The sequence below is a fragment of the Propithecus coquereli genome, unplaced genomic scaffold (assembly GCF_000956105.1).
Source record: "Propithecus coquereli isolate 6110/MARCELLA unplaced genomic scaffold, Pcoq_1.0 Scaffold213, whole genome shotgun sequence".
Taxonomy (NCBI): Eukaryota; Metazoa; Chordata; class Mammalia; order Primates; family Indriidae; genus Propithecus; species Propithecus coquereli.
This window is the reverse complement of record NW_012146412.1, coordinates 1166348-1182417: the sequence shown is the minus strand read 5'-3', so window position 1 is coordinate 1182417 and position 16070 is coordinate 1166348. Positions and strand designations below refer to the sequence as shown.

The window sequence follows — 16070 nt, the reverse complement described above, 5'->3', positions numbered from 1 at the left end:
AAAAAAAAAAAAAAAAGCGTATCATATTCTTTTGGATGGCTTTTTCCATTCTTTTATCACTTTTCTACAGTATTTTGTTTTCAGTGGCTGTCTCCCTTGAAATAGCATTTTAAAATTCCAATCTCTTTTAATAGGGAAATATAATCCACTCACACATAACATTTTACTTTATGTTTTCTATTAACTATGTTTCCCCTATTTATTATTCTTGCCTGCCTTCATAAGCTTATTTGAGTTTCCATTTTTTTATAACCCTGATTCTCCTCCTATTCTAAGGTTCTCAAATGCATCAGTAATACCTGCTACGGCATTCCAGATATCTGAGAGTCAGGGTTTTGGTTGTTGTGATTGGCTTACATTCCACATGACTTAAAAATGTCCTGCCAGACATTCACAAAAGTGAAAAAATGAGCCTATAATCTAACCCCATTTCACTGAAAAACACAAAGTAATTTTTAGATGGTTTTACTCAACACTTAATTTTTCAAGGAATTTAACTAGACTTTAGTATTTAAATCAGGGAAGATTATGATTAGTTTTATTTAAAACTTTACTAAGAATTGTCCATCATTTCAGAAAATCATTGTCACTGAAGACCAACACAACAAACATGTGTGAGTCTGCACTTATAGCCATAACACTCATGATTTTTCATATATTAAAAGTATCTAACTGTTTCATCTTATCTTCTCATGTAGCTGTGCCTGAGTACATCATGGTCTTCTTCTATTTCTTCAGCTGCTGTGTTTGTTTTTCTGCTCGCGTTCACTGGTGAAGGACTAGCTCAGTGGACAGGCACAGCATGGAGTTTCCGCCACCAAGCAAGCGCGCAGGCAGGCCAGACAGCCTCCGAACTCCCGAAGCCGGGCAGCCTGCCTCCCACGGCTTTCCAGCACGCTTCCTTCCTGAGCCAGGGTCCTTTCTCTTCCTTCCACCTTCTAACCACCGTGGCGGGTGGGGCTGCCTTTGCTTCCTCTTGGTCCTCAACATCCAGCTAGGAGCCCTCCCCATGTATTACCTTCCACTTTTTAAATAAAGCAATTCCCATGGTTTTAGTCTGGTCCCAAAGGCCTACACCAGTCACTGTATATTCCACAGAGGGGAACAGACAGACACACAGCTACTCCACAGACCCGTAGCTCCTCTTTGTACTCACTGATCTTGGAGGGTTTTGCTTTATTTTGATAGTTTGAAATTGTCTTAATTATTCACATATACAATTTACAAGGTTTGTTCTGAAAAACGACAGTTCCTCATCCTTCCTTCCCATTTCCCCCCTCCAGAGGCAACCATTTTTAACTTTTAGCCAATTCTTTTAATATTTACCTCCATGTACGTTACATATAAACATGGTCATTGAACTTGATGGTGTTTTAGTGTTAGGCAATATCTGCAGATGCACCAGCACAGATTAAGGCCTCGTTCTCCTTCCCTGACCCCACTTTACATACACTCTTCTCATCTCCTGATAACTGCTATATCATAAAGTTGTTTAGTTCAATACTCAAATCATCACATTACGATGACTATGTAAATGTTCTTCATAGTTGAGCCACCCGGTAAACTGTATTGTAATTACTTTTTCTTTTCTGTTCTATTTTCTGTGTTTCTTTACAGTCAATAATATTTTTTTCCCCTCATTTACTTGGTTTTTTTTTTTTTTTTTGAGACAGAGTCTCACTGTGTCGCCCGGGCTAGAGTGAGTGCGGTGGCGTCATCCTAGTTCACAGCAACCTCCAACTCCTGGGCTCAAGCGATCCTCCTGCCTCAGCCTCCCGAGGAGCTGGGACTACAGGCATGCGCCCCCACGCCCAGCTAATTTTTTCTATATATTTTTAGTTGTTCGATTAATTTCTTTCTATTTTTAGTAGAGACGGGGTCTCACTCTTGCTCAGGCTGGTCTCGAACTCCTGAGCTGAAACAATCCACCTGCTTCAGCCTCCCAGAGAGCTAGGATTACAGGCGGGAGCCACCGCGCCTGGCCTCATTTACTTGGTTTTTCATGACTTTTCACAACTTGTTTTCAGTTATCTAGATCATAAGATGTCTGAACTCATGAGGCATTCTATCAATTCATCTTTCTGAACAAAGTCTTTTCCAGAGCCATGGCCCCCCCGACTGAGCCAGGCCCCCCCGCCTGAGCCAGACCCCCCTGCAGTCCTGGCGCACAGGTGCCGCCCCGGGACGTCCCTTCGCCATTATCCTGGAAAGTATTTTTCTTCTCATACGTGCTGGATCTCTTGCTTTCTACCCTTCGACTTTTAGTCTTCTTTCTTGGCGTATGCCTTCGTTTTGGTGAAAAACAGTTCGTCCTCTAGTAAGTTCCTCTGAAAGGGTACTTGTAAAATTTTTGAAGGAGCCCCCTGCACCTTGGTTGATAGTTCGTTCGGTTGGATACCGAATGCTGCATTGGTAATTTCCCTTCAAAATTTTGAAGTCATTGTGTCAATGCCTTCTAGTTTATAATTTTGCTGTTGAGGAGTCTAAAGTCATTCAGATTCTTGATCCTTAGTATGTGACCTGTTTTCCAGGAATAGCAAGGCATCCAGAATTGTCAGAACAAAGTGAGCAAACGAGAAGAGTAGGGTGGAAGAGGACAGATTACGTACGGCCATGTAAATTTTGTTGTTTTTTTTTCACTCTGAGTCTCATAGGAGCTAATACAGGATTTTGAGCAAAGGAGGAACATTTAGCTGACGTGTCTAAAATGGATCACTTCAGCTGCTGTGGTGAGATTAAATTTGAAGGGGGTGGGGCCTGACAGGCAGGAAGAAGTAAGGAGATCTATAAAGAGGCAAAATGCAGTACTAACCCAGGCAAGCGATGATGGTAGATTGGACCAGGATGTCGCATTGGAGGTGTGACAAATGGCTGGATTCTGGAAATATTTTTGAGGTTGAGCCAAAAGGATTTGTTTCTGTATCAGATATGGGGTTGAAAGAACAGGGTTAAACGTGACCCGAAGTTGTTGCCTGAGCAATCAGAATAATGCAATGAATAGGAAGACTGACAGAAGTATGAGCTTGGAAGCAAGATAAGTTTGGTTACACACATGTAAAATGCCTATTAGTTATCCAAATAGAGATGATGTACAACAGTTGGATATACAAAAGTCTGGAATCCAGAAGCAGCAGTATCTTGGTCCAACTAGCTCTGGGGCATGACTTTGGCTCTCATTTTGACCATGTATCCTTCCTTTCATCCTATTCATTTTTCACGCCAGGTTCTTCAATGTGAGCCACATAATATCCTTTTAATAAGCCCTTTTCTCGTCAAATCAGCCAGAACTTCTATTACTTATAATAAAGAACTTTAACTAACATAATTATTGAATCAGGAAAAGAAGTTAGATTGATTGATTTTGTTTTTTTTTTTTTAGAGACGGGATCTCACTGTCACCCAGTCTGCAATGCAGTGGAGTGATCATAGCTCACTGTAGCCTTGAAATCCTGACCTTAAGCAATCCTTCTGCCTCTGCCTCCCAAGTAGCTAGGACTACAGGTGTGTGCCACCACATCCAGCTAATATTTCTTTTCTTTTTTTTTTTAAGAGATGGGGTCTTGCTATGTTGTCCAGGCTTGTCTCAAACTCCTGGCCTCAAGCAATCCTCCACCCCAGCCTCCTGAGTCATTAGGATTACAGGTGTAAGCCACCATGCCTGGCAGAAGGAAGTTTTAAACTGTGAATGAATAAAACTTTATTAAAAGGAACATAAATGATACATAAAAGTAAGGTGGGAGGATAGCTTGAGGCCAAGAGTTTGAGGCCAGCCTGGGCAACATGGCAAGACTCTATCTCTTAAAAAAAAAAAAATCATGAAAGATTTATGTACATTAGTACATTTTACTTTAGCATTATTTATAGTAGTATATAGTATACTTTATTATTTATGAAAAGGAACTAATGATAAAATCCTAATTGCTCCTACGTTGTATATATCCCTTAGCAAAGCCATCTATTTCCACAGAATAGACAAAAACCAAACCACAACTCAGTATACAGCTAATGAGCTAACCCATAAATACTCACTAAAATTTTCAAGTTTCCCCAGGTTTCTACTTTCTATTAGCACTTTAAATCCTTTGAAACTGATGACACTCTGACTTCCAAAAAAACTCAATTTTATCATGAGGTCAAAAATAACAAAAATTCCAAATTAGTACTTGAAATTAATGAGATGTTACTCTAAGAATGAATTAAATGTCCATTTTTAGAAAAATGAGACTATATCTCTTCTCTGTCATCATACTGGAACACATCACTATTACATCTATGAGTTTCCTGAGCACAGAGGGATTTAAATTCTGATAGTTATAACTAATAGAGAAAAATTATACCTTTTGATATATTGCTTTTAAAATCTAGGCTGCGAGTTAGCTTAATGTTCCATGAAGCTGTAAGATAACAGGTACTAAGAAAAAAGGTCCTAGGAATTACAAAAGTAGAAGATAATGGATGCATGAAAGGTAGAAAAGCCTAGTAAATTATAAATGAGTACTGACAATGTTAAATGAAAAATCGATAATTTTTGTTAAATAACCTTTTCCTGATTATAAGATATACCATCACAGAAAATACAGGAAACTATAAAAGAGAATTCTCACCCCAAATTCTACCATCCAGAGATAACCACTATTAACGTTTTGGTTTATTTACTTCTAGTGCGTGCGTGCGTGTGTGTGTGTGTGTGTATGTATATATTTTCTTGATCCTTAGGATGTGACCTGTTTTTATATATACATATATATATGATTCTGTGTGTGTAAACAAAAGCAAGATCACACTAAATGCCATTTTTATATCTTGCTTTTTTAATTTGATAAAAAATATATATTTTAATTTGATATATATGTATTTCCCCATTATTAAATATTCTTCAAAGGTATTATTTTTTTAAAACATCTGTTTAAGATTCCACCATATAAATGTGCCTACTGGTACATTATAACTTTTGACTACTATAAACAGTTCTAACATAAACAGTAGTATACATAAATCTTTGAATTCCTGAACTTAGAGACCTTGTTTAGAAAGCACTTAAATACTAACAAAGTAGATATGGCTCAATAATGCCACTTGATTCTGAATTTAAATAAAAGAAGAAACATGCATGAAATAAAAATTATAAGCACAATTCAATTCAAAGAAATGTTTATCAAACCTAATCAGCAAGTTTCCTTAATGAATCAAATGAGTTTCTCAATATTCAATACTGCTATCGGTACATTATACATGAGAGGATCACCTATCAGTAATTTATTTTATGTAAAATATGCAGCATAGACTAAAAAAATGTGAACTTTTCAAAGATTGTAAAAACTCAAACCTATTTTCACATAATGGCAAAGTATTTCAAACCAAGATTGCCATAAACAACGTCTTTATCAAGCACAGATTAATTTAAATTGCTGTGTCTACACACAGTTAAACATGGCTTTCCTGACAGTCGACCACTAAAGTAAAGAGAATCTTAGAAACGTACAGGGGATCACAAAAAGCGGGGCTGAGTTTTAACCATTTCTAAAAAGCAGTAGAGCTAATAGAAAAAAGCATGATACTAAATTAAAAATAAAAAATACTACTAAGAAATAAAAAGAGATAGTTAACATTAGTAAAAAGTGATCCTCTAGGAAAATTTTACCACAGTTAAATTTGAAGGCTATTTTTTGTTCCTAATAGCACAGTGATTTGAAAAAATTTTTTGCCTTATGTTTGATTAAATTTAGACTTAAAAACTATCAGCGATTCACTTCTTAAATAAACAGGAGTAAATGTTTTTTAAAATATTCTGTCCTCAGACTCATCTATTTTTATGTCAAGTTATCAGAGATATGACAATACCATTATATCTATACCCTCGAGAGTCTCATTTGAAAATCCTTTGAGGCATTCTTAAGGATCATAAGTCCTAGTGCATCCTGGCTCTAAAAGGGTGTATCATTCACAAGAAACACACTTCCATTCATTACAGGTAAAGACACTGAGTTGGCAGAAAACCTGCTTATTAACTATCAACAATTCAAATATTTGAGCAAATGTTTGCATCTCCCTTTATTAACTCACCCAGCAGAATACGAATAGTATTTTAAAACAACAACAAAATGTTGTTACAGATTGAGTACCTCTAATCTGAAAATCTGAAATTAGAAATGCTCCAAAATCTGAAACTTTTTGAGTGCCAACATGATGCTCAAAGAAAATGCTCTTTGGAGCATTCTGGATTTTGGATTTTCAGATTAGGGATGCTGAAACAGTAAGTATAATGCAAATATTCCAAAATCCAAAAAAAGTCTGAAATCTGAAACACTTCTGGGTCCCAAGCACTTTGGATAAAGGATACCCAACCTGTATAATGTGTAATATAATAAGAATATATTTCACTTTTAATAATGGTCAAATTTCTTATTTTGTACATAAGAAGTATAAAGTACAAACAGCCCTGTATCTAAGCCTATAGACTAAGACAGTCTTAAAAACCTCCAATTGAAATCTCACTGCAGTTGATTCACTGAGACTATCCAAACTCTGTTGTCCAGAAATCTATTTCTGTCAAATAATCAATTTGGATTTGGAAATTTTTTTTTTTTTTTTTTAGATTAAGAAATACCTTTTAGGCTGGGCGATGGCTCACGCCTGTAATTCTAGCACTCTGGGAGGCCGAGGTGGGCGGATCGTTTGAGCTCAGGCGTTCGAGACCAGCCTGAGCAAGAGCGAGACCCCGTCTCTACCAAAAATAGAAAGAAACTAATTGGATAGCTAAAAATATATAGAAAAAACTAGCCGGGCATGGTGGCGCATGCCTGTAGTTCCAGCTACCCGGGAGGCTGAGACAGGAGGATCGCTTGAGCCCAGGAGTTTGAGGTTGCTGTGAGCTAGGCCGATGCCATGGTGCTCACTCTAGCCCGGGCAACAGAGCGAGATTCTGTCTCAAAAAAAAAAAAAAAAAAGAAATACCTTTTAATTTAGGTAAATAAAGTTCAAGATTCTCATTTGTGTGTCAGTCCTTCTGGAAATGTTTTATATAGAGATTTTTTACTGTCATACCACATGTTGGAGTAGGATTTGTCCTATATCATAACAGGAACTATGACTTAATAGCACCTTAACAGGCAAATAAGTTCTGCATAGCCAAAAACAATTTATTTGTATTGATACAGAGTTGAAAAGGCTGTATATGAATGTGTTATCTACCCATGATGGCAAATTTCACCAACATAAATCTACCATAAAGATAGTAATCTGTTTTCATCTCTAATAAAAGAATTTCTGGCAAATATTTTAACATTTTAACCACTGTGGAATTTCAATTAGGAAATACTTTTTAGTGACAATCAGATACAAATCCCACAATAACCAATATTCTCATAAAAACAAGACAGAAGGGATACAGATCAGTTCTGAATAGGACTGTCCTGTTTATCTCACCAGATTGATCAGCCTTCTCATCGCATGTTCATGAGAGCAAACACATTCACAGGGATCGAATCCACCTTCTGCCATGATTACCCAGCTGGATTTTGCTTGACTGTTTAAATCTAGGAGGAAAGAAAAAATATCATAAGACTACTATTCAGAGTTACTCTTTCTCTCGAGCTATGAAAAATCCAAATGTTGTAGAGATTCATAATAGTTTTCTTAAACTATGTATAGTTCACATTTATTAATGACCCATATCTGTGAATTTATTACTAATCCTATAAGAATTATAAATTTATCATAGGAATTATGAATCTATACAAGTAATTGGCTACTTCTTCTGCCATCAGACCAATTTCCTATAAATGCAGATGTCTTCAGATCCTCTAAACTAGCCCCCCTACCTGTCAATGACGCTGAAGATGATAGAGCCTACACTGCCTAATTACTCAATTCTTTTCTTCTTTTTTTTTTGAGACAGAGTCTCACTCTGTTGCCCCAGCTAGAGTGCAGTGGTATCATGTGGCTCACAGCAAGCTCAAACTCCTGGGCTCAGGGGATCCTCTTGCCTCAGCTTCCCAAGTAGCTGGGACTACAAGTCCAATATACCACATCAGCTATTTTTTTCTATTTTTAGTAGAGATGGGCGTCTTGTTCTTACTCAGGTGGGTCTTGAACTCCTGACCTCAAGTGATCCTCCCACCTCAGCCTTCCAGAGTGCTAGGATTACAGGTGTGAGCCACCCTGCCCGGCCCTTAATTACTTAATTCTTTAAGTGCTCAAACATTTAAAGCACACTTAACCCCCCCAAGAAAGCCATCTGAAAGAAACAATGAGGTATCTAAAATGATAACAAGGTTTATAGGGGGAAATTTATGACAACAGCTAGGAAATAGCTGGGTAGATTCCAAAAATAAAGAGAAACGAGTGAGAGGCCAAATGGAGTACTGGCAATCAGATTTATAAAACGATTTTTTAAAAACTTGGCAAAATACATGAAACAATCATGTTTAAGACATTGGACATCAGGCAACAAGGAATAGAGATCCCTGAGAGATGGAGAAACAAATGAGGTAAACCCTATCACTGATCCAGTTTACTGCCTGGAGGAATTTCTAGGCCCAAATGCAAGAAGGGGAAACCCAGACCAGAGCCCAGTGGATCCCTGAGTTGGACAGAAAGAGCTAGAAGAATGATTATATTAAGCAGAGACATGAAAGATGTTTAAAACACCCAACTGGGCTTGTAGAGAGGAAAACCATGATGCTTGAGATGAAAAATACACAGGATGGGTTTAACAGCATATTAGACATTACAAAAGAAAATATTACTGAACTTGAAGACATAATAAAAACTATCAAAATGAAATAACAGGAAAAAAGAGTGAATACATGAGTAGTCCCAGGTACTCAAAAGACTGAAGCAGGAGAATCCCTTTAGCCCAGGAGTTCAAGACCAGTCCAGGCAATATAGTGAGATCAAAACAAACAGAACATGAATAGGGCATTAGTGAGCTGTGGGACAACTTCAAATGGTCTGATATATGTGAATTGTGTATACCCTTCTCAAAACTTATCAAATTGTACATTTAAATGTGCATAGTTTATTGCTTTGTCAATTATATCTCAATGAGTGAAATTAATGTTTATTATATATAGCAATAAGAGTAAAAAACCACTTTGGTTAAAAGGTGAAATAGATCAACACAACGATTCCTAAATTAGGCTAAAGGAACTTCATTCATTCATTCAAAAATACTTAGCACTTGTGCTAGGCTTATTAGAAATATAAAAGTGAGCAAAAACAGATATGGTCCTTAGCCTAATGGTGTGCCTATTCTAATGGTAGGGACAGACAGTAATCTAAATATTTTTGAAATTATAAGTATAAACTAATAAATACTATAAAAGATAAATGGACTAACAGTGAAAAGATAATCCATACAATGGGAGAAAATATTTGCAAATTATTTATCTGATAAGGGTTTAATATCCAGAATACACAAAGAACTCCTATAACTCAATAACAAAAAGACAACCCAATTTAAAAATGGCAAAGGACTTGAATAGATATTTCTCCAAAGAAAATATACAAATGATCAATAAGTATATGAAAAATACTCAATGTCAGTAATCATTAGGGAGATGCAAATCAAAACCACAATGAGATACACCTACTAGTATGGCTACAATAAAAAAAAACAGAAAATAAGTGATGTGAGAAATTGGAACCCTCATATCGCTGGTGGGAATGTAAAATGGTGCAGCTGTTGTGGAAAACAGTTTGACATTCCTGAAAAAGTTAAACAGAATTATCACATGATCCAGCAATTCCACTCCTAGGTACATAACCAAAAGATTGGAAAACAGGGACGCTGATACTTGTTTGCCAAATATTCATAGCAGCATGATATGCAATAGCCAAAGGTGGAAACAACCCAAGTGTCTATCAACTGATAAGCGGATAAACAAAACGTAGTATGTGCATACAATGGAATATTATTTAGCTGTAAAAAGGAATGAAGTTGTGATATATGCTACAATATGGATGAACCTTGAAAACATTAATCCAAAATAAACCAGATAAAAAAGGACAAATATTGTTTGATTTCATTTATATGAAATTTCTAGAATAGGCAAATTCATAGACACAGGAAATACAACAGTGGTTTCCAACAGGCCGGACTGAGAGATGAGAGCAGAGGCCCCGGAAGAGCGGGAGCCCGGTGAGGGGGCGGAACGGAGGGAAGCAGGGCAGCTGCGGAGAAGGGGAAGGGTGGAGGCTCGGACTGAGGGGGCTGGAAGAAGGCGTGGGCGGATGGCGGTGCACGGACCTCACAGACCACCCTTACCGCCAACCTGGACCCAAGGCCCGGTGGCTAATAAGTAACAATCAGGGGCAGGAAGGAAGGGCTGTTACATGTTTCATGCTCTTGAGAAAGTAAAATGTCAGCGCTTGATCCAAATACCTTGTGACCAAAACCTCACTCTCTTTCCAACTCCTGGGAGGTAGCCAGGGAACATTCTGAAGACAAGACGCAGGGGTGACGTTTTCCTCTTGCCAGTTTGACTCAGCCACAGGGCTGGGGAGAGAAGTTAGCTCCCGGGTTATGGGGTTCCGGGCTGCAGCGCTGGGAGCCGCTGGGGGTGCAGCCGGCAGCTAGCGGATCGGCCGAACCGGGCGGCACTTTCAAATCACAACGTGGCCCAGGGACCGGGTGGGAGGATGGCATCTGTAATCGCGGATCCCCCTTTTCTATCAGCGTGTTAAGAGTGGATGCCATTAGGTATCTTGGCAACTGGTTTTTACCAGACTTGCATTTTACTTGATTACAAAGGTGCAGGCATCATCCTAATATTTTAAAATTCAAGCAACAGTGAAGTGTTTAAAGTAGAAACATAAAATTGTGAATGAAAGTCTCCCCCTGCCCCCGTTGTATTGAAGGTTTGAAACAGCTGTAAAGAAAGGGAAGTGAAAGGATTCCTCCCGAAGAGCAGCTCACTGCTCCCTGACGCTTTCAAGGCCTGAGTCAGTGCAAACACCGGCGCGGGCGAGAGCTCCCCCAGCAGCAGCACTTAGGCCACGTCACCCTCCCCGATCCGGCGCTTGTGCTAGACAGTAAGTCGTTTTATAACGGCCATCGGTGTCCTCACTCATGGTGGCGAGCACTGTATTTTTAATCCAATAGGTCACACGTGCAGGGGTTAATCACTTCAATGTATTCTTGTCTATCACTTTCTCTCTGAGAGCTGGGTGAAAGGGTGTGTAGAACTAACTGTACACATACACCGAAAACATTTTGCACAAACTTTCCAAACAAAGACCTTATAGCACTGTGCACAGAGGGAAAAAACTGGCCCTGTAATTGCTCTTGTCAGCAACTAAACAGTGTTCAAGTTTAGATTATTTTTTCCCACTCCAGTCTACCTGCTCTAAATGCCAGAGATACTAAGTAAATGGACTTAACTCTTGAAATCAGGTTGGCTAAGCCATCAACTCTCAAAGAAGGTTTGCAGAAAATGTGAACAGTAAATACAAACGCTGTGGAGTTTTTTATATTTAACTCAATAACTTAGCTATTCCAATATGGGAAATAATCACAAGTATTATTCTCACATTGAAATAACAAGATAAAATGACTGAATGTTGACCCCTGCCCTCCAATAGCACTACATCCAGCCCTTTCTTTCCATGCCTGGTTTGTTTATAAAGTGAGGAACCCCATTCTTAGAAGAGCTTGGGGATGTCTACCTCATTACTTTAAAGCCATACCGTATATGGAACCCAGCGTCTCATGAACTTTTAAGCTTCCATGGGGAATTGAAAGGCAATGTTTCTAATGGCACCAGCTCTAACTACCACATGGCTCACTTTCAAAATTAAAATCACCGGAATGGAACTTCTCAAACCATCAACATACTGTGCATTCATTAGCCTCATCCTTCTCAAACACTTTCAAAAATAACATGAATTTTTGACTTACCCATGGTTTCACAAAAATTGCTCTAAAAAAAGTGAAAGATAATCACAAGCCAAAATGTGTTTGAAAGACTGAGAATGTGCCTTCGCAATAGGAAAAAACCCAATAAGTGTCAAAATGAAATGTCAGAGATCAACTGTCAAACTTAGTACTTAAGGAAATCAGACATTTCATACTTAATGACCTAATAAATATAACCTACCCCCCCTTTTTTTTTTTTGGAGACAGAGTCTTGCTCTGTTGCCTGGGCTAGAGTGCCGTTGCATCAACCTAGCTCACAGCAACCTCAAACTCCTGGGCTCAAGTGATCCTCCTGCCTCAGCCTCCCAAGTAGCTGGGACTACAGGCACACACCACCAAGCCCAGCTAATTTTTTCTATATATATTTTTAGTTGTCTAGCTAATTTCTTTCTATTTTTAGTAGAGACGGGGTCTTGCTCTTGCTGAGGCTGGTCTCGAACTCCTAACCTCGAGCGATCCTCCTGCCTTGGCTTCCCAGAGTGCTAGCATTACAGGCATGAGCCACCGCGCCAGCCCCTACCCTTATACGTAGATAAAGTTCACTCTTGAAAGCCTGTTTCTCAACTGTCTTTTCAAATTATCCAAAATGGGGGAAAGGGCTCAGACTGCTGGAGTGGATATAAGTGTCTAATACAAATACTGATCCATCTTTCCTTCCTATCTGTATCTCAGCAGGCCAATGTGTTGGTTAAACTGAAAGATATTTTACTCAGATTTTTAAAAAAGAAATTCAAATACCAAAATGCCCAGTACCTATCCAGTTCTGTAGCTTCTGAACATGGAAATTTAAGAAAGCATTAACACACTGACTTTTACAAAGAAAGGGAGATTTGTTTTTATCACTGTATTACCTATCAAAATTATAAAACATGGCTCTTTTTAATCCATTTAGTAAAATTAGACTCCACCTCCCACCCCCCAAAAACACAGCATCTTGAGGGCAGGAATCTATCTTGTCATCACTGTCTCCAAACACCTCCCTTACTGCTTCAGCCACAGCACTCACTGAATAAATATTTACTGAATTCCTGACAATGTTTATTTTCTCTGTATGCATATATGCCAGGAATGAGAATTTTAAATTATAATTCAGTCCTAATTAGCCTCCAGTAAAATGAGAAAATATATTTATAAATGGGACATTCCTTAATAGTGCTACGCTTCTGTGGAACTTTCTCCATGCAGACTTGAGCTGTTTTAAGTACTATTCAATTTTCAGTTAACAGTTTCCATTTTAAAATCACCAGGGGATGATTTTTTGGAAAATAGAACGGACACAGTCCTCTTTTGGATAGGATCCGAGAACAAATGTCAATACAAACCAGCAGCTAAGCACTGGTGCAAAAAACCGTAACCAGTCCCTCCCCACCTGTAAATCCCTTGGTCTCCAGGGATATGAAGAAGCTGTTCTATCCTGGGCAAGACAGAAGAGGGTTATTGAATCAGAATTGGGGTAAATCTGCTACGAAGATGCCTTTGATATAAAGCAATGCAGAACAATACTTTCGCCTTTCATGTATCATAGCGTTGTTTACCTCCTTAACACATATCCCTAATGTTAGAGAACAATGTTAATACCAAAGTCATGGGCTTGATCCTTGAGGACAACCAGTTTCATTAATTGCTTCTCTAAAATGTGCAACATGTCACAAAAGACCTAAGTCATGAAAGCATGAACAGTACACTAAAAAAAAATTCAAATAATCTAGGGGGAGTGAGGGAAGTAGATGTAGGCATAGATGAAATAAAACTGACCATCAGATGAGTTGATAAATATTGAAGTTGGGTGATAAGTACTGGGGAGTTCCTATACCACTTTTTTTTTTTTTTACTGTTTATATCAATATTTCTTTTGGTTTTATTTCAAAATATTAAGGAGGTACAAATGTTTTTGTTACATGGATACCTTGCATAAGATTTAAGTCAGGGCTGTTAGTGTACCCATCACCAGAATAATGTTCACTGTATCTGATAGGTAAGTTTTTATACCTCACGCCCTCCCTCCCACTACTCTACCTTTTTATTTTTTGAAATTTTCTATAATAAACAATTTACATGTTAGCATTTTTCTATTCTAATTAATATTTATGACAGCAATCTGACTCCAACTATATATAAAGCAATACAGTTTATGGGTGGCTTTTTAGGTACATTAAGGACAAAATAAGTACATACATCTGAAGCTCTCAAACCTATCCACTTCTAAACAATTCTCAGCATAGAAAAACAGCGAATTAATGTACTCTGAATGTTGAGAAGGCAAAAGCAATTCCCCTCATTCTGCAGATCCAGGTCATTTTCTCTCTTCCTGACAGTAATATGTCAGGTGAGTCATATTGTTTCTATATGTGGTGAGGGAATTTTCCAGTGCTGTTAACCAATTTATCATTGCTGTTAGAACCTTAAATATAACAGCTCATGCAAGACTCCAAGAGACAGAAGAGTTAAAACAGCCAATAGAGTCTCTTAAATTTTTTTTAAATAAGTGAAACCCAAGGGAAATGACAATTCCCAAACAAGGCACTATATCTTTAATTTAAAAACATGAAAAGAGTCACCTCAACTAAGTCATCAAATAAATGCAAATTAAAATGAACTTCCACCTAAAACAAAACACAAAAAAGTACAACGGAAGTTTTTTCATACATTGCTAGTCCTATAGTTAACTGCCACAATCCTCTGGAATGCAATTTGGCAACATGTGTCAAGAACTATAAAAATGTTCATATCAATGCTATGTTACCTGTGATTTGCTTTAAAATACTCTAAGGGGGGCTTTCCCCCTAACCAGGACGTCAAGCTTAACCTTCCTCCCTCACCTTGAGTGTGGACCGGACTTAGTAACTCACTTCCAAAGACTAGGATACAGAAAGGGAAGGCAACTTTACAGTGGAGAAACCTAGCAAACAGTACCTTAACCAAATGATCAAAGCAAACATTATCAGTGGCAAGTCATTTTGATATAACGCACTCTTCAATAATGATGAGAGGGGCACTCCACTACTGCAGCATTCTTCCCAAAACCAAAGTCTAATCAAGAGAAAACTCTTCTGACAAACCCAAACTTCAGGGAATTCTATAAAATATTAATACCTAACCAGTTCTCCTCAAAACTGCCAGAGACCAAAAACAAGGCGGGTCTACAAAGCTGTCACAGACCAAAGGAAGCTAAGCAGACATGAAGACTAAATGCAACATGGTTCTAAATGGGATCCCGGAACAGAAAAAGGACATGAGTGGGAAAATGGTGAAAGAAAGTCTGAGTTTAACTAGCATCAATATAATAGTAAAGTACCAATGTTGGCTTCCTAGTTTTGACAAATGTACCCTGATACTGAAGGTAAGATATTAACATTAGGGAAAGCTGGAGGAGCAGCATACAGGAATTCCTTGTATTATCTTCATAACTTTTCTATAAATTTAAATTTATTCCAAAATAAAAATGCTTACTTAAAAATTTAAAAATGGATGGGGGGATTTTTAGGACAGTGAAAGTACTCTGTATAATACTATAATGGTGGACGCATGTCACTACACATTTGTCAAAACCCATTGGATGTACAACACCAAGAGTGAACCCTAATGTAAACTATGGACTTCCAGTGATAATCACTTTGCCTAGTTCACTGACTAACTTAGGTTCAGTGACTAACACATACTAACACTCTGATGTGTGATGTCGATAGTGGGGAGGTTATGCATAGTGGGGTGCGAGGAATATATGAGAACTCTGTATGCTCAATTTTGCTGTAAACCTAAATCTGCTCTAAAAAATAAAGTCTATTATTTAAAAAATAAAATTAAAAACTTAATGTGGTTATAAATGAAACAAGACTTGCCAGGAGTTAAAAATTATTGAAATTGGATCATGGGTATCTGAAGATCATAACACAAGTCTACTTTTGTGTATCTTTTTAAATCCTATAATAAAAAGTGTTTTTTAAAAATACATATGCTTAAGAAGTATACCTCTATCAATCTGTCTCAAGGGAATATATGAATTGTGGACTACTGAAAATTCAAAAAATTCAAAAAATGTAAAGAATTTACATTTACATTCTTAAAGTGAATTGTTTTTGTGACCATGAAAACCAAACCATTAGCTGTATAATACATCCTGTGTCTTTACTTTTCTTTCCTGAATGAAGTATAT

The 16070-nt window shown here is 37.7% G+C and overlaps 1 protein-coding gene across 1 annotated transcript in view; it reads right to left on the bottom strand.

Annotated features, from left to right (window-relative positions):
* The window catches only part of SMIM14 (small integral membrane protein 14), a 69204-nt gene that overhangs the window by 30030 nt on the left and 23104 nt on the right, over nt 1-16070 (bottom strand). The window contains exon 2 of the mRNA XM_012644483.1: nt 7426-7535. Within this exon, the coding sequence (XP_012499937.1) occupies nt 7426-7500 (75 nt within the window). The 5' untranslated portion in view covers nt 7501-7535. The remainder of the gene's footprint in view (nt 1-7425; nt 7536-16070) is intronic.